Source organism: Salvelinus fontinalis, chromosome 39 (assembly GCF_029448725.1).
Source record: "Salvelinus fontinalis isolate EN_2023a chromosome 39, ASM2944872v1, whole genome shotgun sequence".
In the NCBI taxonomy this organism is placed as follows: Eukaryota; Metazoa; Chordata; class Actinopteri; order Salmoniformes; family Salmonidae; genus Salvelinus; species Salvelinus fontinalis.
The window spans coordinates 6,414,714-6,440,651 of record NC_074703.1 but is presented as its reverse complement, the minus strand read 5'-3'; the positions used below and the strand labels follow the sequence as shown (position 1 = coordinate 6,440,651).

General features: G+C 42.2%; 3 protein-coding genes across 4 annotated transcripts in view; 2 read left to right on the top strand and 1 right to left on the bottom strand.

Annotated features, from left to right (window-relative positions):
• The first annotated feature begins 6 nt into the window (after nt 1–6).
• Nucleotides 7–6,931, top strand: LOC129838547 (protein mono-ADP-ribosyltransferase PARP11-like). Of its 2 annotated transcripts, XM_055905599.1 has the most exons (9): nt 7–142; nt 274–398; nt 542–669; nt 864–984; nt 1,101–1,176; nt 1,544–1,616; nt 2,869–2,996; nt 3,290–3,441; nt 3,668–6,931. In XM_055905599.1, the coding sequence occupies exons 3-9, from the start codon at nt 550–552 to the stop codon at nt 3,982–3,984; spliced, it is 987 nt and encodes a 328-aa protein (XP_055761574.1). In that variant the 5' UTR covers nt 7–142; nt 274–398; nt 542–549; the 3' UTR covers nt 3,985–6,931. The 2 variants fall into 2 exon arrangements, with proteins under 2 accessions (XP_055761574.1, XP_055761575.1); XM_055905600.1 differs by lacking the exon at nt 274–398.
• Nucleotides 6,932–9,150: 2,219 nt separating this feature from the next.
• Nucleotides 9,151–13,670, top strand: LOC129838845 (protein mono-ADP-ribosyltransferase PARP11-like). Its single transcript, XM_055906068.1, has 8 exons — nt 9,151–9,336; nt 9,425–9,559; nt 9,781–9,901; nt 10,037–10,121; nt 10,315–10,378; nt 10,667–10,797; nt 12,535–12,686; nt 12,795–13,670. Exons 2-8 carry the CDS (start codon nt 9,425–9,427, stop codon nt 13,091–13,093), a joined length of 987 nt encoding a protein of 328 aa, XP_055762043.1. The 5' UTR covers nt 9,151–9,336; the 3' UTR covers nt 13,094–13,670.
• Nucleotides 13,671–15,538: 1,868 nt separating this feature from the next.
• The window catches only part of tmtc2a (transmembrane O-mannosyltransferase targeting cadherins 2a), a 119,151-nt gene continuing 108,751 nt past the window's right edge, over nt 15,539–25,938 (bottom strand). The window contains exons 10-12 of the mRNA XM_055906066.1: nt 24,879–24,993; nt 22,804–22,867; nt 15,539–17,074 (exon numbers count right to left, since the gene is read on the bottom strand). Coding sequence (XP_055762041.1) covers nt 16,892–17,074; nt 22,804–22,867; nt 24,879–24,993 — 362 coding nt within the window. The 3' untranslated portion in view covers nt 15,539–16,891. The remainder of the gene's footprint in view (nt 17,075–22,803; nt 22,868–24,878; nt 24,994–25,938) is intronic.

Genomic DNA, 25,938 nt, shown 5'->3' with positions numbered 1-25,938 from the left:
AAGATCTTCGATGCTGGGTGCTAAATACGATTTTGCAGCACGGGGCGAAATGTGGTTAGCTGGAATATATGATTGCCAATTCTAGAAGAGGTTATTAAACGCAGTAGCTAGGACTGGGGCAGGCTAATCGCTCGATAAACCGGTAAGATAGCCTGCTATATTTCATGCTAGTAGCTAGTTATATTTCATATAGACTATATACCCGATGTGATAAACATATTGCTGGTGTTTGATAGCAGCTTAGTGAATTGTGTTCGTCTATTTGACATGTAGACACACATCCACTTCGGGGTGCAGAGAATTTGCAACAAGCTGATGACATGTCGGCAGACAGTTCTTCTGCCAACCAGGAAGAACCTAATGCTGTTGTTGGAAACATATTGGTGCAGTTCACATAGGTATTGTTCATAGATGCAAACAAATTACCGAGAAATATGAGAACAGATATTTAAAAATAAGAAATGTCATGCTGAAGATAAACCTAGCATACTCCTTATCCACTATAAGCCAATACAATGACATTGTATACTGCTCTTCCCAGGTCCAGGCATGTTTGCCATAAGGGCACCTGAGGAGGAGTCCTCAGAGATGGTGGAGGAGATGGACACGTCAGAGGCTGTCTGGTGCTGGTATTACCTAGCTGAATGTGGAGTGTGGCACATGTTTGAGGTACAGGACATATCACCACCTATGCATTCCTCATCCATCTATCCTCTCACTTGATCTATCGATCCATTCCTTAATTATTCCATCCATACATTTTTACTGCATCCATCCATCCATGTTTACTGCATCCATCCACCCATCCCCTCACTCACTCTACCCATCCCAGTCTCATTTGCAATTTTTTCTGGTTGTGGCAGATTGATCCAAGTGCTGCATGCTCTGTGACCAGTGAGCAGATAGAACAGAATTACAGCAGGAATCAACACGGTGTCATGGAGTTTTACACCGCCAAGTACACCTACAGACTGGACTTCTCAGGTACCAAGAACAGTACAGTACTGGCACACATCTATACAGTATCATTGACAATCATTGGATATGTTGGAGTCTGTCTCTAATTCCCTGATCTTTGTTTGTCTTTGTTTCACAACCAGTCATGAAGCAGATCAATGTCACAACCGGGAAACAACGGCCAATCAAACGGGCGTTCCACTCTGCCACTGGCTTTAGGTGAGTCTGAGCTGTACCAATGGGGTCACCCACGGGCATGTAGCTGTATAACTCAGACATGCAGGTAGCCCACAGGCCTGTAACTGTATAACTAAGAAATACAGAGTTCTGAGTGCTCTCCATTGGCTCTGTGGTCAGTTTCACTTCCTGGAGCTTACTTCCCGGAGCTAACTTTAGTCTATTGTGGGGTTAGAAGCGTCACCTGTTCTATGGTTAAACCGTATGCATGTTGTGCTACATTTTGGGTGAAAATAAAAGGATGTGTAACTAAGGGCATTGACATAATAACCACCGAGCAGTTGGACCCAGGCCTGACCTCTACAGTATGTGTCTGAATTGTGTATATGAATCTGTCACCCTCGCCCAGGTTCATTTGTGATAATCTGGCCCTGCCGGTGCCCTGCCACTGGGAGAGAATAAATACAGACGAGCCTTATCAGGTAAGGGGAAAAGGATGTGTGTGGACAATATGCTGTGTATCTACCTCTTTCAGACAGAGAGCTTTACCCGACTTTTGCCGGTTCAGGTTATTATCTGAATGGGGCAGGGGTAGAAATACAGGTAACTCCTGACCAGCATGTTACCTGCTCAAGACCTAGTCGTGTTACCTGCTCAAGACCTAGTCGTGTTACCTCCTCAAGACCTAGTCGTGTTACCTGCTCAAGACCTAGTCGTGTTACCTGCTCAAGACCTAGTCGTGTTACCTGCTCAAGACCTAGTCGTGTTACCTGCTCAAGACCTAGTCGTGTTACCTGTAAAAGTAGAGTAATAAATGCTTATGACAAGTCTTATAATGCATTATACCTGTCAGTGTTCAACTGATATTCAGAGACATGACGTTGCCACGAGTAGCACCGCAGATGAGCGCGGTGCAAGATGATGCACTGACAGAGTATCACAGTGTATCTGCACATGTGCAGGGCGACACATCAATCTTCTACAACGTGATAGCTGCGAGACAACAGTGGAGAGGTTTCGCCTTGCACTTCAATGCTCTTAGTTGTTGTGGAAATCGGCCCGATATTGCTATTTACTTTGTGCATTGCTGACTACCTTTAAAGGCCAAGTCCAGTCGAAAACATGTTTTTCTGTATTTGGTATATATTTCAACGCTATGAGGTTGGAATAATACTGTAAAATTATGATAATGCCCTTTTAGTGTAAGAGCTGTTTGAAAAGACCGCCTGCAATTTCTGCCTGTTTTGGTGGGATGGAGTTTTGGCCTGCCTGCTGACGTCACCAGGTGAAAAATGTGTTAATAGACCAATAAGAAAGAGAGTTCCAAATATCTCTGCCGATAGCAGCTAGTTTTCAGTTTTCCCCTCTGTACTCAGACCACTTCCAGACATTCCTAGCAAAATCCTTGCTTGAGAAATTGCTCTTTGCTAAGAAGCTATTTTTGTTCATTTTTGACCATTTTAGTAGAGAGAAAATCCACAGTAAGGTACTTATTTGTTTCCCATAAAATGTGATTTGATATTGAGATAAAAACAGCTTTATTGGACCTTTAAGTAAAGTTTAATCAATGTATCTACCTACTCCATGACTCTCTTTAGCCAGTTTGTTTCTTTATAACTAAAACACTGTGTGTCATTGATTTGCAGTATACCCATGTCTGATTGACTATACTCATTCACCTTGTAGAATTAGGAATTAGAATACCAGTAATTTAATAGGATCTTTATTTTTCAGCTTGTCTCATTGGCCAGAGATACTTATGAATTCAAGGAAGTGGTCAGACTCTATGAAAGGACCATGTGTCACCCTATCAAATCTATTCAGAGGATACAGAACCTGGATCTGTGGGAGTTCTTTTGCAGGTAGAGGTGTGTGTGTGTGTGTGTGTGTGTGTGTGTGTGTGTGTGTGTGTGTGTGTGTGTGTGTGTGTGTGTGTGTGTGTGTGTGTGTGTGTGTGTGTGTGTGTGGAGGTATTATAATGATGCTAGTATAGTTGAGTATCTAAATTATTTTGATGATAGCACCTAGAATCCCAGTTTGGAATGATTTGAATTAGATAGATAGACCTTTTTCGAGATCTTTTGGTTGGAAAACATAATTAACCTAAATGCTGAGACTGATCAATGCTTTTGTGTTTTTACTCCAATTTCTAAAGGAAAAAACAACAATTGCGGAAGATAAAGCGAGTTGTGGACATTGAGGAGAAAATGTTATTTCATGGCACAGGCCACAGCAACGTGCAGGCTATATGCACATATAACTTTGACTGGCGGCTAACTGGGAGCCACGGGGACGTCTATGGCAGAGGTAGATTCCACTTGTGTTGTCATGAAATCGTAACTTTCTCACAATTTCACGGTTTTCCAGAAATCCCGGTTATAGTATTCCTGGATTTCCTGCCTGATTCCGAGAATCTTCCAACTTTGATTTCTGGAAAACCTGGGAATTTTGGCAAAGTTCCTAGAATTTTGCAGCAGTAATTTCAACTGTTCAAACATAGCATTCTAATACTGTCCTTCCCATCATTTCTCAGGGAGTTATTTCGCCCGAGACGCCAAGTATTCTAGCAAATTCTGCCTTACGACGGGGAAACATAACTTTGCCTTGCAGAAGCACGGACTAGCCCCGCCGATATTTTCAAGCGAGCCTCCATATAAGACCATGTTCCTGGCCAGAGTGCTGGTCGGCGAGTCCACGTTAGGCAATCCGCTGTTCTGCCGACCGCCATCCAAGGACATGAGCTACAGCAACTTCTTCGACAGCTGTGTGGACGACCTCGCCAACCCAAAGATCTACGTCATCTTCGACTGCAACCAGATTTACCCAGAGTATCTCATTGAGTTCTACTGACGCCTATGGGGTGATCAGGGACGTTATCACACAATGTACATGGGGCAGATTTTTTTTTACCAGGACGGGATTGAGATTCAGAAACATCAGGGGAGAGGTCGAGAGAGGAGGGACTCAATGGACGGCCATGTTGACTTCCCGCTGTTTGATTCAAGGCCTGACTGGGACTTGGATCATAAGAAGTGCCTTAATGGATTACTATGGCAGAACAGGGAAGACCATACAAGAAGACTATGTTTCTATAAAAGCTGTAGAGTTCGTAAAGAGTGGTTTGTCTATTTACTGTGTTTAGAGACTTGTGGGTCGGTCAGGGCGAGAGGTGGCGTATTTGAAAAAACTGAAAAGTAACTGCACACTGTTGGAGTGTTCCCGAAATGGATTAGCAATGTTTCAACCTGCCACAGAGGATCTTTGGCAGGATCACCCTGTGTTGTCGAAACGTTGTGAATATGTTTCGGGAGCGTTCTAACAGTGTGCAGGTATTCCTTTTTTCTTTTCCTTTGACTGTTTGGGTCCAACATGACCATAGTCAAGCAAAGCTAAAAAGTGCAACACACTTCTAATGAGGATGTAGACTGAATAACTACTTTGGTGACCAGGATGCAATAACTCACTATTACAAGTGAAGTCGCCAACATAAAGTAAACAAATATTTGACTTGCCCTACTCCTGTATACAAGGACCTGATATCATAGATAGACATTGAATAAGTAGGTGTATCCAAACTTTTGACTGGTACTGTGTATAAGGGATATATTCATTGTAACTGTACAGTAATCTGCTCTTGTAATATTTTCTACATTGTAGAATAATAGTGAAGACATCAAAACTATGAAATAACACATATGGAATCATGTAGTAACAAAAAAAAGTGTTAGAAGAATCTAAAATATATTTAGATTTGTTTAAGTAGCCACCCTTTGCCTTGATGACAGCTTTGCACTCTCTTGGCATTCTCTCAACCAGCTTCATGAGGAATCATTTTCCAACAGTCTTGAAGGAGTTCCCACATATGCTGAGCACTTGTTGGCTGATTTTCCTTTACTCTGCGGTCCAACTCATCCCAAACCATCTCAATTGGGCTGAGGTCGGGGGATTGTGGAGGCCAGGTTATCTGCTTCAGGACTCTATCACTCTCCTTCTTGGTCAAATCGCCCTTATACAGTCATTGTCCTGTTAAAAAACAAATGATCGTCCCACTAAGCGCAAACCAGATGGGATGGCGTATCGCTGCAGAATGCTGTGGTAGCCATGCTGGTTAAGTGTGCCTTGAATTCTAAATAAATCACAGACAGTGTCACCAGCAAAGCACCCCCACACCATCACACCTCCTCCTCCATGCTTCACGGTGGGAACCACACATGCGGAGATCATCCGTTCACCTACTCTGCGTCTCACAAAGACACAGCGGTTGTAACAAAAAATCTCAAATGTGGACTCATCAGACCAAAGGACAGATTTCCACCGGTCTAATGTCCATTGTGTGTGTTTCTTGGCCCAAGCAAGTCTCTTCTTCTTATTGGTGTCCTTTAGTAGTGTTTTTTTGTTGCTGAAATTCAACCATGAAGATCTGAGTCTCTGAAAAGTTGATGTTGAGATGTGTCTGTTACTTGAACTCTGAGGCATTTATTTGGGCTGCAATTTCTGAGGCTGGTAACTCTAATGAACTTATCTTCTGCAGCAGAGGTAACTCTGGGTCTTCCATTCCTGTGGCGGTCCTCATGAGAGCCAGTTTCTTCATAGCGCTTGATAGTTTTTGAGACTGCACTTGAAGAAACTTTCAAAGTTCTTCATGTCTTAAAGTAATGATGGACTATCGTTTCTCTTTGCTTATTTGAGCTGTTTATTCCATAATATGGACTTGTCACAACACAACTGTCTCATGCGTTAAGAAGGAATGAAATTCCACAAATTAACTTTTAACAAGGCACACCTGTTCATTGAAATGCATTCCAGGTGACAACCTCATGAAACTGGTTGAGATTGCCAAGAGTGTGCAAAGCTGTCATCAAGGCAAAGGGTGGCTACTTTGAAGAATCTCAATAATAAAATATATTTTGATTTGTTTAACACTTATTTGGTTGCTGGATCATTCCATATGTGTTATTTCATAGTTTTGAGGTCTTCACTATTATTCTACAATGTAGAAAATAGTAAAAATAAAGAAAAACCCTTGAATGAGTAGGTGTATCTAAACTTTGACTGGTACTGTATATATAACAAATATAGTTACCAAAGAAATTGGATTTCTAGGAAAACTAGATAGATTTCACACAGAGTTGCTCCAATTCTAACTAAACAGACAATGCAAACACTGCAGTTGTACTATCACATCATATCATGCATGAGGCTTATAGTCAGCTCGTCTCTGTGTACTGTACTGTAGCAGATGCATTTTCTAAATGAAAGCTAGGATATAGGCCTAGCTAGTGTTGCTAAGCTAAGAAACCGGATGAATCTCTTTGGGGACCGTTTGTGCAAGTCAAGTGATTGATTGCCTGAGTTAATTGAGGCCAAGACCTTCGGCCAAGATGGCTTTTAAAGGCCAATATGTCTTAAAATCTACTGCTTTCTCCTTCACCGCTATTGGTACCATGATCTGACAATGCAGTAGGCTACCTGTATATGTGTAATGTATGTAGTTGATATATGCATGATAAGCACTCTCTTACCCCTTAAACAATCTACCTCCCTCATTCTGCACATTGTACATTGTTCAAGAAGGAAATACCCCCATGAATATTTTCTTGAGCTGAATTAAAATTGTCTTTCCTCTTAATGAGAGGGTGTCAAACTATGTCATAATGACAGTATTTTCGTGTTCATTTAAAATCATGTAATGTTGGTCAGTACTTCATGTCCTCTGCTTTGATGTATAAACTTGATATGGGCTTGATTTAGGCCTACTGTTGTAATACACTGTAAATAAACTAAAATGTTATACGTGTATGTTTACCGGCGCTAGTCATGTTGAATGCAAGGTGTGCATTATTTCATCTATCTATCTATTTCCTGCAAATACTACCAAGGATCATTGAAGGTTAAGTGATAGGGAAACAATGGAGGGAAATTAAATGCTGAGTGCATCTAATTGGCCACATGGCGGCAGTACAACACAAGATTACACCATACATTTCTGTTCAATCGTATTTGACTTTCAAATGTTGTTGAGGCATGGGATTGACTGATATCCCCTCAGAGATGATATAACCATGCCTCATAACTTAGTACATTTCATATGAAGTCATTGTGAGTTAGTCTTTGTTATTTTTTTGGAGGGGCGGGGGGTTGAACAATTGTCTTTTCTTAGTGAGGATTATACAGTCGTCAGGAGATTTCAAGAATACAATCCGTTAGGGTAAGGAGGAAATACACACATTTAAAAAAAATCATAACTAGCAGAATGAGTGAGTTCCTCCAGTCTTGACTGGAACATCATGGACCAGTGACAACAAAATGAAGAAATGACCTACGTTTTGTATGGCATACAGTTGAAGTCAGAAGTTTACATACACTTAGGTTGGAGTCATTAAAACTTGTTTTTCAACCACACCACAAATTTCTTGTTAGCAAACTATAGTTTTGGCAAGTCGGTTAGGACATCTACTTTGTGCATGACACAGGTCATTTTTCCAACAATTGTTTACAGACAGATTAGTTCACTTGTAATTCACTGTATCAAAATTCCAGTGGGTCAGAAGTTTACATACACTAAGTTGACTGTGCCTTTAAACATCTTGGAACATTCCAGAAAAGGATGTCATGGCTTTAGAAGCTTCTGATAGGCTAATTGACATCATTTGAGTCAATTGGAGGTGTACCTGTGGATGTATTTCAAGGCCTACCTTCAAACTCAGAGCCTCTTTGCTTGACATCATGGGAAAATCAAAGGAAATCAACCAAGACCTCAGAAAAATAATTGTAGACCTCCTTAAGTCTGGTTCATCCTTGGGAGTAATTTCCAAATGCCTGAAGGTACCACGGTCATCTGTACAAACAATAGTATGCAAGTATAAACACCATGGGACCACGCAGCCGTCATACCGCTCAGGAAGGAGACGCGTTCTGTCTCCTAGAGATGAACGTACTTTGGTGCGAAATGTGCAAAAAAACAGAACAACAGCAAAGGACCTTGTGAAGATGCTGGAGGAAACAGGTACAAAAGTATCTATATCCACAGTAAAACAAGTCCTATATCGACATAACCTGAAAGGCCGCTCAGCAAGGAAGAAGGCACTGCTCCAAAACCACCATAAAAAAGCCAGACTACGGTTTGGAACTGCACATGGGGACAAATATCGTACTTTTTGGAGAAATGTCCTCTGGTCTGATGAAACAAAAATAGAACTGTTTGGCCATAATGACCATCATTATTTTTGGAGGAAAAAGTGGGATGCTTGCAAGCAGAAGAACACCATCCCAACTGTGACACACGTGGGTGGCAGCATCATTTGTTGTGTGGGTGCTTTGCTGCAGGAGGGACTGGTGCACTTCACAAAATAGATGGCATCATGAAGAAGGACAACTATGTGGATATATTGAAGCAACATCTCAAGACATCAGTCAGGAAGTTAAAGCTTGGTTGCAAATGGCTCTTCCAAATGGACAATGACCCCTAACATACTTCCAAAGTTGTGGAAAAATGGCTTAAAGACAACAAAGTCAAGGTTTTGGAGTAGCCATCAAAGACCTCAATCATATAGAACATTTGTGGGCAGAACTGAAAGTGTGTGCAAGCAAGGTGGCCTACAAACCTGACTCCGTTACACTAGCTCTGTCAGGAGGAATGGGCCAAAATAATCTAACTTAGCGTGGGAAGCTTGTGGAAGGCTACCCGACACGTTTGACCCAAGTTAAACAATTTAAAGGCAATGCTACCAAATACTAATTGAGTGTATGTAAACTTCTGACCCACTGGGAATGTGATGAAATAAATCATTCTCTCTATTCTGAAATTTCACATTCTTAAAATTAAAGTGTTGATCCTAACTGACCTAAGATAGGGAATTTTTACTAGGATTAACTGTCAAGAATTGTGAAACTAAGTTTAAATGTATTTGGCTAAGGTGTATGTAAACCTTCGACTTCAACTGTATTTGCAAAACAAGTCTGACATCAACTTTATTGGTGACTCAGACGTTCCATCTAAAAAGCGGATTTATTTTAATCCACAGGTGAGCGTCATACACCAGACTTTCAGACAAGGACGTCCTCCTTTAAGAGGGTGTGGTTTGACTGGTGATTTTACTACAGCATTTTCAAGCAGTGCTGAACCAGGTCAGGAGTGGCAGGCTAATCTTGGATAGCTACAGTACCATTCACCTTTACTACAAAAGAAAACCTCAGGAGAAGGTAAAGTAAAATTTTCCCTAGTATTTTATCAAGCCAAATTGAAGTGGTGTTTCAGTAAATAAGATGTGTGTTTGCTGTCCTGATGTAGATGTGGACTCAATCAGAAAGCAGTTCAGAAGTTGAGGACATGGACACCTCAGACATGCCTGTTATGACAGATTACAAAACAAATCCATGGCTTTGGTTCTACCTGGATGAAAGGGGAACGTGGCACATGTTTGAGGTAACTGTCTCTTTTGTCAGTCTAGAGTTAATCTCCACAACCCCCCCCCCCCCCCCCCCCCACTGGGCACACACTGGTCGAGTCCAAATTGTTTCCACATAATTTCAATGAAATGATGTTGAACCAACTTGGAATAGACGTTGAATTGACGTCTGTGCCCAGTGGTCCATCTCTTACATGTTTGAGACTGCTTTGTCTTATAAATTGTATTTTTCTTTCAGAATGATCAAATGGAAAGAAATTCTCTGACCAGTGAGGACATTGAAAGGTATTACACAAGAAATCCAAAAGGAGTGTTACAGATATCCACATCCAGAGGCATCAACAAGCTGGATTTTGCTGGTATTTACTTGATTCCTTCTATCAACCTGTATCCACAATAATATCATACAGTATTTGTTTGTAATTGTTTTGAAGTTATTTTCACATCAAAGGTTTTATGTTGTGAACTGATAGCACGGACTCTTTGATTTCCAGAGATGGTTCTGACTGAAATCAAAACAAGGAAGCAGAGACGAATCAAACGATCCAACAAGACTCACAAAACTGGGAATAGTGCAAGGTGAAACTTTAGATTTGTCAATTGTGATCACTGGGGTTCAATAAGATATGGAATTGATCCAGATGTCTCTGAAATGTATTGCTCCACCTTTAGGCAACACATACTCTCACTTACTGAGAAATGAAAGTGAAACCAACTCACTGGTGGCTTGGTTTCTTTTAACATGAAGTAGTTTATTTTGTTTCTCTTTTAGATGCTCTTGTGTTGGTTCAGTGCCCACACACTGGGAAGCAGTGGACACCAAATACCCCTATCAGGTGCAGAGGAAAATAAAGTTATAAAACAAATGTTCTACATATCAGTTTTTGTAATCTCTTTTTTATTGATTTGGGAACACAAAGCAATATATGTCCAGTGGAACATTGGATCATCTACAGGCCAAGTTGTTGCTAACTCAATCACATCAGATGTTAGAAGTAGTATCTAGTATATATTCAAACCTTAGTCGATTATTCTGCAATAATATAACATGTTTGTTTACTTATCATTTATCCTGAGTTTGTTTGTAATCTGAGTATGATTTCATTTCCATCATTAACCCATAGGTGTTCTGTCTGAAGAGAGACACAGCTGAATATAATTATGTGGCAGGCTGCTTAAAGGAGGGGGAACTAGACAGACACATCAAATCCATCTGTAGAATACAGAACCTGGACCTCTGGGAATTTTACTGTAGGTAAGAGGATTTCTAATTTACATCATCAGCATCATAATATTATTAATATTTCTCCAGAAATAGATGGATGTAGTACAGTATACATTTCCTATCTAATTTGGTGGTATTCTATCACTATTGGTATTGTATTGTATTGATTGTAAAAACTATTGGTCGCTAAATCCGGAAAAATGACGGACCATGTAAAAAAACTGTTGGTCACTAAATCCGGCTAGAAGGACCACGTGAAAACGGTTGGCTGGTATGCCCTCACCCGTCTGAGCGGTCAGCTGTGAATGCCCTCACCCGTCTGTGCGGTCAGCTGTGAATGCCCTCACCCGTCTGAGCGGTCAGCTGTGAATGCCCTCACCCGTCTGAGCGGTCAGCTGTGAATGCCCTCACCCGTCTGAGCGGTCAGCTGTGAATGCCCTCACCCGTCTGAGCGGTCAGCTGTGAATGCCCTCACCCGCTATATACTTCTGATTGGTTTGGTTCTGTCCTCTATAGTGCTGTCCGGTTAGAACATGATGTTGAAGCCACTATGGAAAACACTGTTGTAGCGTGTGCATGCAAAAGACTGTTTACCAATACAACAATTAAACCACTTCTGCAAAAGTACTTGTGCAACCAATGCCATAACACTTATGGCTGTATGGAATAATACTACATATGATAAACAATAGGCAAAGCAGTATTGGCAACTTGAACATTAAAGAATAGTAAGAGCCATGCAGTAGAACTGATAAGAGAATTTAGTTATCCTGTTCATTAACCAATTCAATTTGTTTACTCAGTCTGCGCAATCAGGATTTGTATGATACTGATAGAAATAAAACAGACAGAGGCCCAGTCTACAAAAGTTAAACGTTTATTCACGGATCGTTCTGACGTGCACAGTACAAAGACCTTCAATTTATAGTGACACACATACTTCCACACAAACCATCAAATCCGCCCGCCAATAGAGTTTAGGGGAGTCCGTGAGAATAGCGTCTCCCTGCCCTCCCCTAAGATAGGGAGAGACCTGGGACTGGGAAGTTCTCAGTGTCCCAGCCAAGGTCGCTCCGAATCTGGCTCAGACAGACAGTCTGTTATCAAAAAAGATTTCCTTATCAAGAACATATGTCCGAAAGCTATCAAAGTAACAGTAAGTAATTAGTGGTAATTAACCATTATTTTTCGGGCTCCCGAGTGGCACAGCGGTCTAAGGCACTGCGTCTCAGTGCTAGAGGCGTCACTACAGACCATAGTTCGATTCCAGGCTGTATCACAATTGGCTGTGATTGGGAGTCCCATAGGGTGGCGCACAATTGTCCCAGCGGCATCCGGGTTAGTGTTTGGCCGGGTTAGGCCGTCAATGTAAATAAGAAGTTGTTCTTAACTGACTTGCCTATTTAAAAGAAGGTTAAATAAAAAAGTTTAAATTACACAGCATGTAAAACCCCTAATAAACTCTCTGCATTTTGATACACGCACAACATTCCGACACTCGTGTTACTGTCGACAACTAAAAGTCGTCAGAAACATGCGTCTTCTCCCTTCGGACTACGACAACACTCTGACCTGAGTGGGTGGGTGCAGTGTCCAGATGCTCATTTCCAAGCGCTCACATTGGTTGCGAATGGCAGTTCTATGATGGGTGAGGGATAATTTAGGTAGGCTGAGCAGCCAAACTAACGGGACTGTGAGGGGAGATATGTAGAGATGAGTGGAGCAGGAAGGCCTTTTTTGACAACCATGGTGATTCTCTTTTTAAAGGAAAAAGATTCAGTTGGGAAGGATTCAAGGTGTTACAGAGGTCAAGGAGGAGAAGCTGTTTCATGGAACAAAAATCAACAACGTACACTCAATTTGTACATACAATTTTGACAACAGGTTAGCTGGTATCAACGGCCATATTCTTGGAAAAGGTAAGTGATGATGAAACAGGCTATAAATGAATATAGTATGTATGACAGCAGGTATAATCTCTCTGGTACAGTAACCCCATTATTACCCCTCTTCTTCCTTTTATGTAGGAACCTACTTTGCAAGATTTGCCTCATATGCAGATAAGTACAGTCCATGGAACACTGATCCAGTACCTCTGTTTGGTGAGGCACCACAAGGCTTCAGTAGCCAAAAGACCAAAACAATGTTTCTGTGCAAGGTGATAGTTGGGAAAAGTACACTGGGAAAGACAGATTTCCTCAAGCCTGATGACAAAAGTGCTATTAACTTCCATGACAGTTGTGTGGACAATGTCATGTATCCCAGAATTTTTGTCATATTTGATCCCAATCAGATATATCCAGAGTACTTAATTCAGTACTATTGAAATAAAGATGGAGACCGAGTGACCTACAATGAGTTGCCATGTGCAATATGAACTGTAAGCCTGTCATTGGAATAGGTTGAATAGGACATTTTGCATTCAAATTAATGCAATTTCTATTCACTGTTTTAAACAGTGGTCCATTCTCAATGTAAATAATTTCTATCACGATGGATTGTGTAATAGGCTATTGCGGTGGTGTCGGAATAGGGCGGCGCTCGGGGGGTGTGGGTGTTTGAGTGAGAAAGACGAGGAGGAGAACCAACAAGTCAGCACAGCCCCCTTCATTATCGACGCATTGTGCCGACAACATGAACGAGCCATTCCAGATTCTGAAGCAGGAGGATTTTGAAAGTTAGGTGTTAGCCAGACTAGTTAGCCTACAGTAGGAAAGGTTGTGGCCTAGTAAAAAAAGATTTTCAGAGCACTGGCAGTAGAGGTCGCTGTTGACCTTGATGCGCACCTGTAGGCCCCTTCCCATGATTGAAGATGAGATGCTAAAATGCTCGATTTCTGTCAACTCAGGGCAGTCACTCTGCTGTACTGGAATGGAATTAAAACGTAGAATGAATCAAATGAATTGGACATGTCCATTGATTTCTTTGTTATGTATTTTATTTAGCATATTTCGCTCTGAATTGGTCCTTGAAATCACTTCAGTGTTTTGTAAATTATAATTCAAAGTTTTCACTGTGGCTAAACCACAACATTTATTTGAGTTCAAACCATTTCCTTGTCAGGCAAAATGTTCACTTAAAGTATGCACACAGTGTAAACAAAATCAAGCCTTGCATTTCATCACAACAAGCAACATATAAACAAATATCACACACAAATTAATTTAGTAAATGTTAGGATACCTCTGTTTAAACTGTTTAGCTGAAGTGATAACAAATTATTTCTGTTCTCATTGGAACAAGTATGGAAGTATAGAAAAAAACTGAAATACAACCTCTTCTGAAAGGGTTTGAGTTTGTAGTTCTTAAAACAATCAGGGCAGGTTTCCCAAACCCAGATAAACCTTGTTCTGGACTAAAAACCTAATAAATAGAGAATTTCCATTGAAGATGTTTTTCAGTCCAGGACTAGGTTTAATATGTGTCCGGGAAACCGTCCCTCAATCTGTAGAGTCTTATCAGTGTCGATGCAACATGGCATTCAGCATGAAATTCACCTTGAACAGGATCCTAATTTCTACATTACCAGACAGTTTTTGATGCTGTGTTTGAACTGCTGTTGTTGGACTGGAAATGGCTCCTCCGGTCCTCACATAGTGAGTTCAACCACACGGACAGGAGGAAGAGAGTGCATCAAAGCACTTCCTCATTGGCTGCTGAACTCACGTAACCTGGGAAACACAGATTCACATTGAGATGGAGCCACACTGAGAACTAGACCACTCTATTTCCTCTCTCTACAGGGGGCAGGAGACACTTTCATGTTACTCTGAATAGTTTATCACTTTGAAGACACCATTTTGTGTGTGTGTGTGTGTGATATATATATATATATATATATATATATATATATAATATTTGGGCTACTAGCTATATCTCTGACATTTTGATGACTTTTTTTCAGCTCTTGTTTGTTTTTTCTTGGCCTCCACTTCCTACCCATATTGCCTTTCAGTCTTGAACTTTAGCTAAACGTTTTCCCATGGAAAAGGGCTATAGCTCAGATACCTTATATCCCAGTCAATGTTGATGAACAGTTTTAAAGGTGGACTAAGCCACAACGCTAACCCTCAATGGAGATCATTCGCTCCTTCAAAGGTATGATGTTACACAATAGATAATAACTATGTAATGTTCCCCTATTCCATATACCTACCCTACCACTCCTAATGGTAGTGTCTCCTGACTCAGTCATACCCTGTTAAATATTTACACCATGGTGTGTTCAGAGTCAGGCGCTTTATCATAATCCCCTTTTGATCTTAGTCTGATTCGTCAGTAGCTCAAGCCCTGGCAGAAATTGGGATTGCCCCCCAAAAAAGTCCTCATTAGTTTGCTTTCACATGGATTTGTCTACGTTCTGTGTTCAGAGTTGTATTTGTGTGTGTGTGTGTGTGTGTGTGTCAACATATTGTCATATTTTGAAGAGCTGCATGTATACTCTCAAACTAACACACCAGAGAATGTTCTCTAAAATGGATGAGATGGGAATCATCTCTACTCAACCCTAACTCTCCTATCTGTCAAGAGGTCTCCATGGGAACTAAGAGTAGGCAAGAGAAGTGTAGATAGAGCGATGTATTACTAAATTATTCACAAGATTCCCCTCCCTCTGAAGTCAGAAGATTTTAACTATTTTAGACAGAATTCCAGTATCTATTGGGACCAACTCAAATGAAGACTTTGAAATGGATGTCCTTTCTATAAAATGTAGATGTGAAATGTTAAACCTCTAGACAAAATCTGATGATGCCACAATGAATTAACCCACTCAAGGTCTGAAGGTGTCTTTTTATTGTGGAATACAGGGAACATAATTAACATGAATTATATAGTAATGAACAGGACAAAAATATACAAATCCCCCATCATTTAAACAAACACAACCATATTTTAAAAAATCCACTCTTACCATCAATTAGTAAACTCTTTCACCGCTAGGAGAGCCTGGTTGACAGTAGCACACCACCTGACATCCCTGAGCAGGGACACATTGCTTAACAACTCCACTGGTTGTTTCTGTAGAATGTGTGTGTGTGTGTGTGTGTGTGTTTGTGTGTGATTGTGTGTGTGTGTTTACAGTGTTGGTGTTGACACAGACAGTAAACACAAATCAATAAGTTAATAATCTTCTGATCACATGAAATGAAATAAAACTGAAATAAAACTTCTTAATTATATTACAATAAAATACATATCAGGAAGACCTTGTCTGCTGGATATCCTGATACATGAGACAATGTACACCTTTAGCACCGTCTAAAAAGACCTACTGTTGGGCGTGAATAAATGTTGTGCTTGGATATGTTGGCATCCTTGATGGAATAATTTGTAGTTTTGTCTCATTTGACTCAAAATATGGGTTTGACTGGAAATAGTTCTTGAATTTATTACTGTCATGATAAGCGCAGGGCAACTTTATGTGCAATCAGTATTTAAACCCAGTCCGTACTATACTGTATGTGACGCAAATATTCAGGCCAAGTTGTTTATCGTGCACCAACAGTATGTACAATGTTTGGCCCCCAAAGCCCTCATGATATCATCAAATGGAGTAGAATTATGACTTCTGTTCCGTAGTCACATCCTAACTCAAATTAAGTGATTTGGAATACACACAGGTCTCGGAGGGAGAATTTTCAATTAAAGTAAATAAATTAAAATGGGCCCAGAGATACGAGTCATCACGTAACCCCTCAGCTTTCGTCTTGGGAATGTTTTTTGTTGTCTAATGAGGACTATCCCAGTCCTTGCACTGTGACCTCAGTAAGGCTGCCTCTGAGTGACCGAGGGTTGTCATCCTTGCTGTGTTGACTTGTGTAGCTAACCTCTCCCATCCTGATGTGACTCGACTGTCCTTCGCTCCAGCTCAGGTCATCATATCCTGCCTAGAAACCCTCAGGCCTCTAGTCACTAGGTTTATACGCTTCCCTTACTACCGTTCCAATGAGACTACTGATCTCAAACAGATTGGGTTGGCCTCGGTATTCATCACTGAGGCACACCAATCCCTTGGCCTCTATTTGCTCCATTCCTGGGGTTTCCCGCATCTTTTTAGGTCCTTCACCTCTATTAAGGGGACCTCACTTGGGGCAATTTCCTGGTTTCCTGTGTCTTTGAGGGTTCAAGGCCCCTGCGTGGTCCTCAGACCCTGCCTCTCCATGATGTTCCACAGCTTGCGCAGGTTGGACTGGGTGATGACGTCATCAGGCTTGAGCTGCAGCGCCTGCAGGTAGTTGGTCTCCGCCTCAGGTAGCCGCCCATTCAGGTGGAGGATGGCACCCAGATTCATCAAGGCCGCCGGATACTGGGAGGGAGGGAGACCGAGGCAATGAGGGAGAGAGAAAAGGGAGAGGTACTTGATTAACATTTGCGTGTTACACTGTGGATTAGGTGACGCTCTGACAAAATTAAGTCTTTAGAAAGATATTGCTGTTGCTCAAAAGAATGTGGTTAATGGTTGGTGGGGTCAAACTCTTGTTGATGTTTGTGGTTTCCGGAGGTTTCTCAAATGCCAAGTGTTTATGTCATGCCGGGTTAACATTTATAATGATGTTAGCAAAGTCCCTAAGGAGTGGGAGGCTCTCTTCTACAATGGATAGGTCTAGATGCAGTATAGACTGTTTGTCTGGATAGTAAGGTTGTCACGGTACCAGTATCACAAAATTCAACGGTATCGTGACAAGGAAACAAAACATGAAGCCAGGGGTACAACTTTCACTGGGGACGGGGATACGTCTCCCCCACATTCTGAAATTGCCTTTTTGTCCCCCCCTGTTTTATAATTGGAATGTGATACAAAATAGGCAACGATGTACTTTAGGACCATGCGGATGCTTCCAAGCGGTCGGGGTAGGCTTTTTGGAGTGTTTATCCGAATACATTTTTTTGATATAATAATTATGTCCCCCCCACTTCTAAAACTAAAGTTGCGGCCCTTTTTTTCTTCCGGGGGACTGTGGGAGGGGTCTCGAATGGTTGAGGGACAGCTATTGGGAAACTGTGGGGGGTCTTGGAGGGTTCGGCCTTCACAAGATTGTGATCATGAAAAAGGAAACTATGACATATATTTTATGTCACTATCATGCACACGCACCCTCACACATAAGGATGGTTCTGTTGAGGAAAGACTGATACATGTTTGATAGTGTCTTGATGCTGTATTGTTTGTCCTTCATGTTCTAATACTTTAATGTTACCCCTTCCTTGTGTTTTTTGCAATAAATAATTATAATTATAATTTTTTTCCAAAGTTGCGCCCCTGCATGAAGCAGACTTAATTTCTTGAGGAAAACAGTCGTAACGTTGGAAACAAGCAACCTTATGTTGTCACCCAGAATCATGTTTCTTTTCTAAGCTATAGCACACAATGTTACATACAGTCATTTTTTTAAAGGACCAAATAGTTTAATTTGCTTTATGTTTTCCTTCGTGATAACCCTTCTGGATAGGTCTAGATGCAGTATAGCGATCAGGTAGTCTCAGACAGTACACACCCTTGAATTCAACTCCTGGCAAACTCTTTCAAATTCAACCTCCCATAAGACCTCTATTTAATGCAGATTCTCATATGCAATACGTTTTACAGGAGACCTGCCATGTTTATGTTATGGATTAAGAGTGAGGCTTTATTAACTTGACTTGAAGCTGAGTTAATTAAATGGCCATTAAATTATCAACGTTTGACCTCGCAGTAGCTGGTCCGATTTCAGAAAGAGTTTTTACCTTGACGGAGATGTGGTGCAATGACCTTTGAAACTGAATTAATAAAAAGTTTGGAGTACAGATTGTTTTGATGTCTGTGTTGGGCTGGGATACAGTATGAAGGAAGGGTTATATGACAGAGATGTTAATGGATGCAGAGATGTCTTGTATGGTACAGTATGAAGGGAGGGTTATATGACAGAGATGTTAATGGATGCAGAGATGTCTTGCATGGTACAGTATGAAATCTCATAACACAGATAGATTATATGATATTCGGCTCAATTGTACTCAGTTCCAACTTTGGTCTCTCTCCGCAGAGTTAAAGAGGGTTACGCCAATATGCCTTGAAGCTCATCGTTCCATAAAAGTCTGTCTCTCCAGCCGTCAACTAAGCTAAGCTAATGGGAACAGAGCAGGTTACTCATTTTGTCTTGAGCTACAGTTCTCACCAGGAACTTATATGCTGTGTGTGTGTGTGTGTGTGTGTGTGTGTGTGTGTGTGTGTGTGTGTGTGTGTGTGTGTGTGTGTGTGCGTGCGTGCGTGCGTGCGTGCGTGCGTGCGTGCGTGCGCATGTGTGTATGCGTGCATGTGTGTGTAGGTGTGTGTATGCACACATACCTCTGTGTGAGTGTTTGTGTTTTAGTGAAAGTGAGCACATGTACAGTATCTGTGTTTTTAAGATCCCAGATCCCAGTCTCACCTCTGGCTCTCCAGCACCCTCCAGACTGGACATTTCCGCATGTCTGTGAACCCGACTATGGGGTCAGGGTTGAAGGAGTTTTTTTCCAGATAGGAGTTTTACATGCCTCTTTACCTTTTACTGTGAGTTTTCTATTTGTACAAAGTTTGACTCTCTTGAGCATAACTTTAAGAACTCTAGATACCAATAAGGCATCTGTACTGAAGCACTAACTAGTCTTTGCCCTATTCCTTACCAGACAGGGCCTCATAAAGAACCCCGACACAACATCAAGGCCTCATGGAACCAGAACTGTCCACTGAAACCAGTAGAAACCAAACTCTGCTTTGGCTGTTAACTCCCTACTGCAGGTCAGGAGACACCATGGCTCTCTATAGGCTGAGCAGACAGAGGCTGGTGGAGATAGATTAACGTCCTCTAGCATTGTAAACAGCACCCAGGGTGAGACACAGGAGACGCCCCAGACAGTCTACATCATTACAGGGTCCTCTGTTTACATGTGTACACTCACTGGAGCCAGAAACCCATGCCAGCGATCGCTCTCTCTTAAAGCTGAGACGGTGAATAATGTGGTGGGGCTGGTTGGGTCCAAACACAGCCTTTACCCAAGGATGACAGTAGCTGTTGACCTTGGTTATTTCAGCAAATCTCAGTGATATCATTCTTTACATTTGCATTTGAGTAATTTAGCAAACGCTCTTATCCAGAGTGACTAACAGTAGTGAGTGCATACATTTTTCGTACTGGTCCCCTGTGGGAATTGAACCCACAACCCTGGCATGCAAACAACATCCTCAACCAACTGAGCCACACAGGACATATCATTGCCTCAAAATGGATATCCACAGTATAATTTTCAATCTAAATTCCATTCAATTTGGAATTTGATTTGCACTATGGAGAAAGTTAACTGAATTGAAATGAAAGTGGCCTGAACTCAACAGTGTTGCATCGCATAGTAATTCAGTAAACTCAATATCAACGGCCAAACAAGACATTGTAACCACTCTGTATACGGTCAACAGTGATCTTTCATTGTGGCACCCTCAGAGTCTAACTGACCTCTGTTTCACCCAGCAAAAGCTGCCCACTATTTCCCCAACATACAGTATCGTCTTTCTCAGCAGGTGGTGGTTGAGCTGCATATTAACACAATGTTATGGACATGAGCTTCACGATTCAACTCTGATACGTTTTCCATAGGGCCACTCGCTACTCGCTCTACACGGAGGAAATGTAGTAAACTGATGATTGGAACAGTGGAACAGAGACTTATAACAGATTCAAATCTAAAGCTGATAATATATATGGGCATTGTCACATTAATCACACTCTATTTGAATCTACAATGTATGTACTGCGTTTAGGAAAAGTAACTTTGCAGTTGTGAACAGTTTAAGGAACAGAGAAAACGTAACACAAATGCAGTCAAACCTAACGGTCCATTAGGAATTAGGACGTGTGGGAATTCTGTCCGTCATCCTCTGCTGCACTCTAAAGTTTTTCCTTTTTTCTGGAAGGCACACTCCTTTGACAAATTGTCTCTCCCAGCACGTCTGGCCACAGATGTTGAATTTTTCATGACCCGAAACCCTTTTGGATTAAGTTATTTGAGGACTTGACATTCGCTAAGCAGACAGGCACAGCGAAATGTCAAAGACAAGAGGGGCTTTACTTCCGAATAATGACTGAGTGTAAGCCCTTGACTTGTTGGAGAGTGTAGATTAGAGGACCTTGGCCTTTCTGTGAATTACACTGAATAATAAATACAACTGTCTGACTGGGAACTGTTGTGAAGTACACCGAGACACGGACATACCGACTAACTTCTGTTCCAGACAAACTGATTGTGAAGGACACACAGACATACTGACATACAGACAAGATGGTTTTATAGGAAACAATTGAAAGAGTGTGTACCAAGGACAGCTGTTGCACTTACCATTTCTACAAAGCCTCACTGTCTGAGGATATCAACTTAAAACCCCTATGAAAACTACCTCCAAAATGGCTGGTAAATGAATAACACAGCCTATCCAGTCCCTCCATTGACTTCCAATTGGTTACCCCCCCCCCCCCCCCCCGTAACTATTCCCCAGGTCGCTGCTGTAAATGAGAATGTGTTCTCAGTCAACTTAACTGATAAAATAAGGGTTAAATAAAACAAATGACAAAAGATTAAAGACTCCAAACAGCCTCCAGCTAACTCTCCAGACTCCAAACAGCCTCCAAGCTAACTCTCCAGACTCCAAACAGCCTCCAGCTAACTCTCCAGACTCCAAACAGCCTCCAGCTAACTCTCCAGACTCCAAACAACCTCCAAGCTAACTCTCCAGACTCCAAACAGCCTCCAGCTAACTCTCCAGACTCCAAACAGCCTCCAGCTAACTCTCCAGACTCCAAACAGCCTCCAAGCTAACTCTCCAGACTCCAAACAGCCTCCAAGCTAACTCTCCAGACTCCAAACAGCCTCCAGCTAACTCTCCAGACTCCAAACAGCCTCCAGCTAACTCTCCAGACTCCAAACAGCCTCCAGCTAACTCTCCAGACTCCAAACAGCCTCCAGCTAACTCTCCAGACTCCAAACAGCCTCCAGCTAACTCTCCAGACTCCAAACAGCCTCCAGCTAACTCTCCAGACTCCAAACAGCCTCCAGCTAACTCTCCAGACTCCAAACAGCCTCCAGCTAACTCTCCAGACTCCAAACAGCCTCCAGCTAACTCTCCAGACTCCAAACAGCCTCCAGCTAACTCTCCAGACTCCAAACAGCCTCCAGCTAACTCTCCAGACTCCAAACAGCCTCCAGCTAACTCTCCAGACTCCAAACAGCCTCCAGCTAACTCTCCAGACTCCAAACAGCCTCCAGCTAACTCTCCAGACTCCAAACAGCCTCCAGCTAACTCTCCAGACTCCAAACAGCCTCCAAGCTAACTCTCCAGACTCCAAACAGCCTCCAGCTAACTCTCCAGACTCCAAACAGCCTCCAAGCTAACTCTCCAGACTCCAAACAGCCTCCAGCTAACTCTCCAGACTCCAAACAGCCTCCAGCTAACTCTCCAGACTCCAAACAACCTCCAAGCTAACTCTCCAGACTCCAAACAGCCTCCAGCTAACTCTCCAGACTCCAAACAGCCTCCAGCTAACTCTCCAGACTCCAAACAGCCTCCAAGCTAACTCTCCAGACTCCAAACAGCCTCCAGCTAACTCTCCAGACTCCAAACAGCCTCCAGCTAACTCTCCAGACTCCAAACAACCTCCAAGCTAACCCTCGTGACTCAAAATGGCGCATAAGTCAGTGAGCGTGGCAAATGACCAGGGGAGACCTCATCTACTCTTGTCTAAAACACACGTCCTTTTGATTCTATATTACCCTTGCTCTCATAGCACTCCACCACACGTCCATTCCCTTTGAAGGGACTGATTGATGCGCTGCAGAGAGAGAGAGAGATCTACCTTCATCTCTAACCAGAGAATCACAGAAACCCAGATCCTGCTCTCCAGTTCTAACAATGGGAGGCATTGATGGAGCAGTCATGGCGGACCAGGGCTGATTGTGTGTAGTGGTGGAGTGTGTGTGTGCATGTCCATCAGTTTGAGTAAGAAAGGCTCACTGGGCCAAGGTACTCACGTCTGGTCTGAGGTTTGCCGCGCGCTCATAATGCCGCTCTGCTGCCTGGTTTAGACTGGCCTGTCTGGAGAGAGAGATAGTACAGAGATGAGGGAGGGAGAGAGGCATGGCACGAGGAGGAAGGGCAATAGAGGTCGTCATTACACATGGCGTACACAGAGTCTGACGGTATTATCGTGATGGCAGAAGGAGTTATGTATTGGATAGAGAAGCATTCTTTCATTATAATTGAATATTGCCCAGAAAGTATTGAGATCCTGAGGGCACTTTGATGCTGAAAAATACTCCCTCAAATGACTCTGAAACACTATGCTGCATATATTTCTGATACTAACTGCACTTAATATGTTAACGCTTATTAGATAAAGGCAGACGTCTTTCCAGACATATTCATAAGGTGTTTGACTCAGGGAAATATGTCTCTATTGACTTTGCATAAAGGAAAGTCTGCCTTGGGAATACTAGCTAGTAGTGCTTCATCATTCCATTCATATCACGTTCATGCCTGACTCTTCAGATTCATTCTCCATCCATTCGACAACGTCTTTCATTTACTCCTTGCTCTTGTCTTTGTCAACTTTTCCAAGGTGCTGGTGTTTCCCACTGCATTTGAGATAATCTACACAATCTGCAATGTTGGGAGAATCTGGCTTTGAAAACTTGAAAACTTGGCTTTGAAAAATTCTTCAAAGAGAAGGAAACACTGACACTACGCATCTTTGACTCTGATTTTCACAGGTCCAAACCTGGTGCTACCCTACTGGTCTCTGTCAAAAAGCCACAGGGTGTACAAGGATATGGCAAACCACTACTACGGTCTGGATGAATACAAATGATCACTGAGTTTCAGAACAAAGTACGTTTTCCCAGTCTAATGCTTGATGTTGACAATAATTTGGTGGCATCCAAAGTGTCAAATAGTCATTTATTTGCCGTACAGAACAGAGAGTAAGAGGTGCATTTTGACCAGGATTAATACACCCAAAGACAGGTCTGCATCAGAATGTCTCAGCACAGCCATAAGAGTGTCGTATTAAAGGATTAGTTGAGGGAATATGTCATGGTGTTTTTTCCTCGATGCAGTAGGCTTATGTCTAAGAGGGCCAGAATATGATGACTTGTCTCTCCGTTTTTACTCTCTGCATCTAAGCAGCGCTACCCTTGCCGAGCAGTCGACTTATAACTCTCAAATCCTCCGCAGCACTACACTTTGAATGAAGGATGCTGTAGCTTCAATTACTTTTCCAGATATGTAGAGCAAAAAGGAATTAAGAGATGTCATTTCCAATACTTCCTCGAGTTGCAGTGTGTTGAGAGGATTTGCAGTCCCCTATTTCAAACGTATAAAACGTATGTGCTGTCTGTTCTCACACTTGCCAAGCCGAATGGGAAATTCTCCCGAGGTATGCCTGGGTTTCTTTACAAGCTCTGGATTGAAACGTCACTAGCATGAATCAAAACTACAACCGCTGTTTCCATGTGTTGTATATTAACTATAAAACCAGTTGAACCATACACAAACGACTTAAAATGGACCGTGTCCATGCAAACTGCCATCATCTTATTAAACATCAGATCTGAAGTGTCTTTGAGTGTGTTAGCGGGCACAATGCAGTATTGATTAAGTCGTAAATGATGAAATGCCTTGGCAACCAACTCTCTATCACCGAGGAAATAACCTTCAGAGACACCTTCTGCTATTTTCATGAATAAGACATCTGAATACATCCAACAGAAATTCTACATGAGCTGAAGACCTACAGTACTGTAAGGAAATGCAGTAGAGTATTTTCTGTTATTTTACTGTAGTGAGGTTGGGCTTCCTCAGAGCCTGATACCTCTCTAGGTTTTTTATTTATAGAGAGTTGTTCCTGCCTACTGTGCTTCTAATTCTGCTTGCTCTTTGGAGTCTAGGCCGGGTTACTGCCAAGCACCTTGTGACAACTGCGGATGTAAAAACGGCTTTATAAACACATTTGATTGATACTCGTTAAAGTGTGATTGGGCAGCATTTGCGAAAATACCAGGCACTCTTTAAACAGTGTAATAAGGTTTTTATACGCTGTCACACCCACCTGAGCATGTGAGCGGCGCTGAAGACCACATCAAACTCTGAGCTGTCCAGATCTGCAGCTCTCTCTGCCATCGCTGCTGCCTCCGCCAGACGAGACTGCTCCAGCAGAAACTGGCCTGTCCATCAGAGAGAGACAGTGAGACAACAAGGGGATGGAAAGAAAGAAAGAAAGAAAGAAAGAAAGAAAGAAAGAAAGAAAGAAAGAAAGAAAGAAAGAAAGAGGAAAAATAGGAAGCATAAAGATGGGTTCAGGGGACAGAGCAGCAAGAAGGACAGAAAGAAGAACAGAAAGGAGAGAGTGAGGAAGAGGAGAGAGAGAGACAGTGAGGGTTTTTGTCAAGCACAATGATAAGTGGAAGTCCACCTGAGTCGAAGGAGTTTCATGTATGTCCCCTGGGAGCAGGACCAACTGGCTCTACCTCCATAGGAGTCTGCTGAGGAGGACATTACTACTATGTCTGGGACGCAGATGGTATATTATGTTGGACTGTGTAATGTGCAGAGGTTTCCCTATACAAGTCAGTGTGTGTGTTTGTGTGGGTGCGTGTTCCAACATGTGTGCGTTTGTGTCTGCTTACGTGAGGTATCCTCTTTCACAGGTTTTTAGAATTTGTAAAAATAGTCTTCCTATGTCTCGGATGTCATACTTCATTGCGTGTCAGTCAGCAATAACCATCAGTTGAATGCAGAGGGTTGCTACGGGTCACATGTAGCGTGACACATGCATGCTCCCTGCATCAGAGCATGTGTTAGTCTGAACAATGGCAGGAAAGAAGGCTTGACCTCTCATGTCAGCTCTCGCCCTCCCTGCCCCACAGTTCAGAGAGTCTGTAAGCACATTCATACAGTCTCACCAACAACATACTGGAGTCATTCCAGTCACAGTGGAGGAGGAATGGCTGTTGCGGCCCGATTACGATAAGGTGTTGGGGGCCAGTAAAAATAAGCCTCTGAAAAGAGGCTAGGAGATCGCAGAGAGAGGGCAAATGACTCTGTCCAAAGAAAGCAACGCGGCCCGCCAGGACCCAAACACAACCCCAGAGAATCGAGACAGAGATACA

Excerpts from the sequence above, each read along its gene's own strand:
- LOC129838547 (XM_055905600.1), top strand. The coding sequence starts at position 550 with ATGTTTGCCATAAGGGCACCTGAGGAGGAGTCCTCAGAGATGGTGGAG. Across the intron at positions 985-1,100 it reads CTACAGACTGGACTTCTCAG|TCATGAAGCAGATCAATGTC; the intron begins GTACCAAGAACA and ends TTTCACAACCAG. Across the intron at positions 2,997-3,289 it reads CTGTGGGAGTTCTTTTGCAG|GAAAAAACAACAATTGCGGA; the intron begins GTAGAGGTGTGT and ends CAATTTCTAAAG.
- LOC129838845 (XM_055906068.1), top strand. The coding sequence starts at position 9,425 with ATGTGGACTCAATCAGAAAGCAGTTCAGAAGTTGAGGACATGGACACC. Across the intron at positions 10,122-10,314 it reads AAAACTGGGAATAGTGCAAG|ATGCTCTTGTGTTGGTTCAG; the intron begins GTGAAACTTTAG and ends TTTCTCTTTTAG. Across the intron at positions 12,687-12,794 it reads CGGCCATATTCTTGGAAAAG|GAACCTACTTTGCAAGATTT; the intron begins GTAAGTGATGAT and ends CCTTTTATGTAG.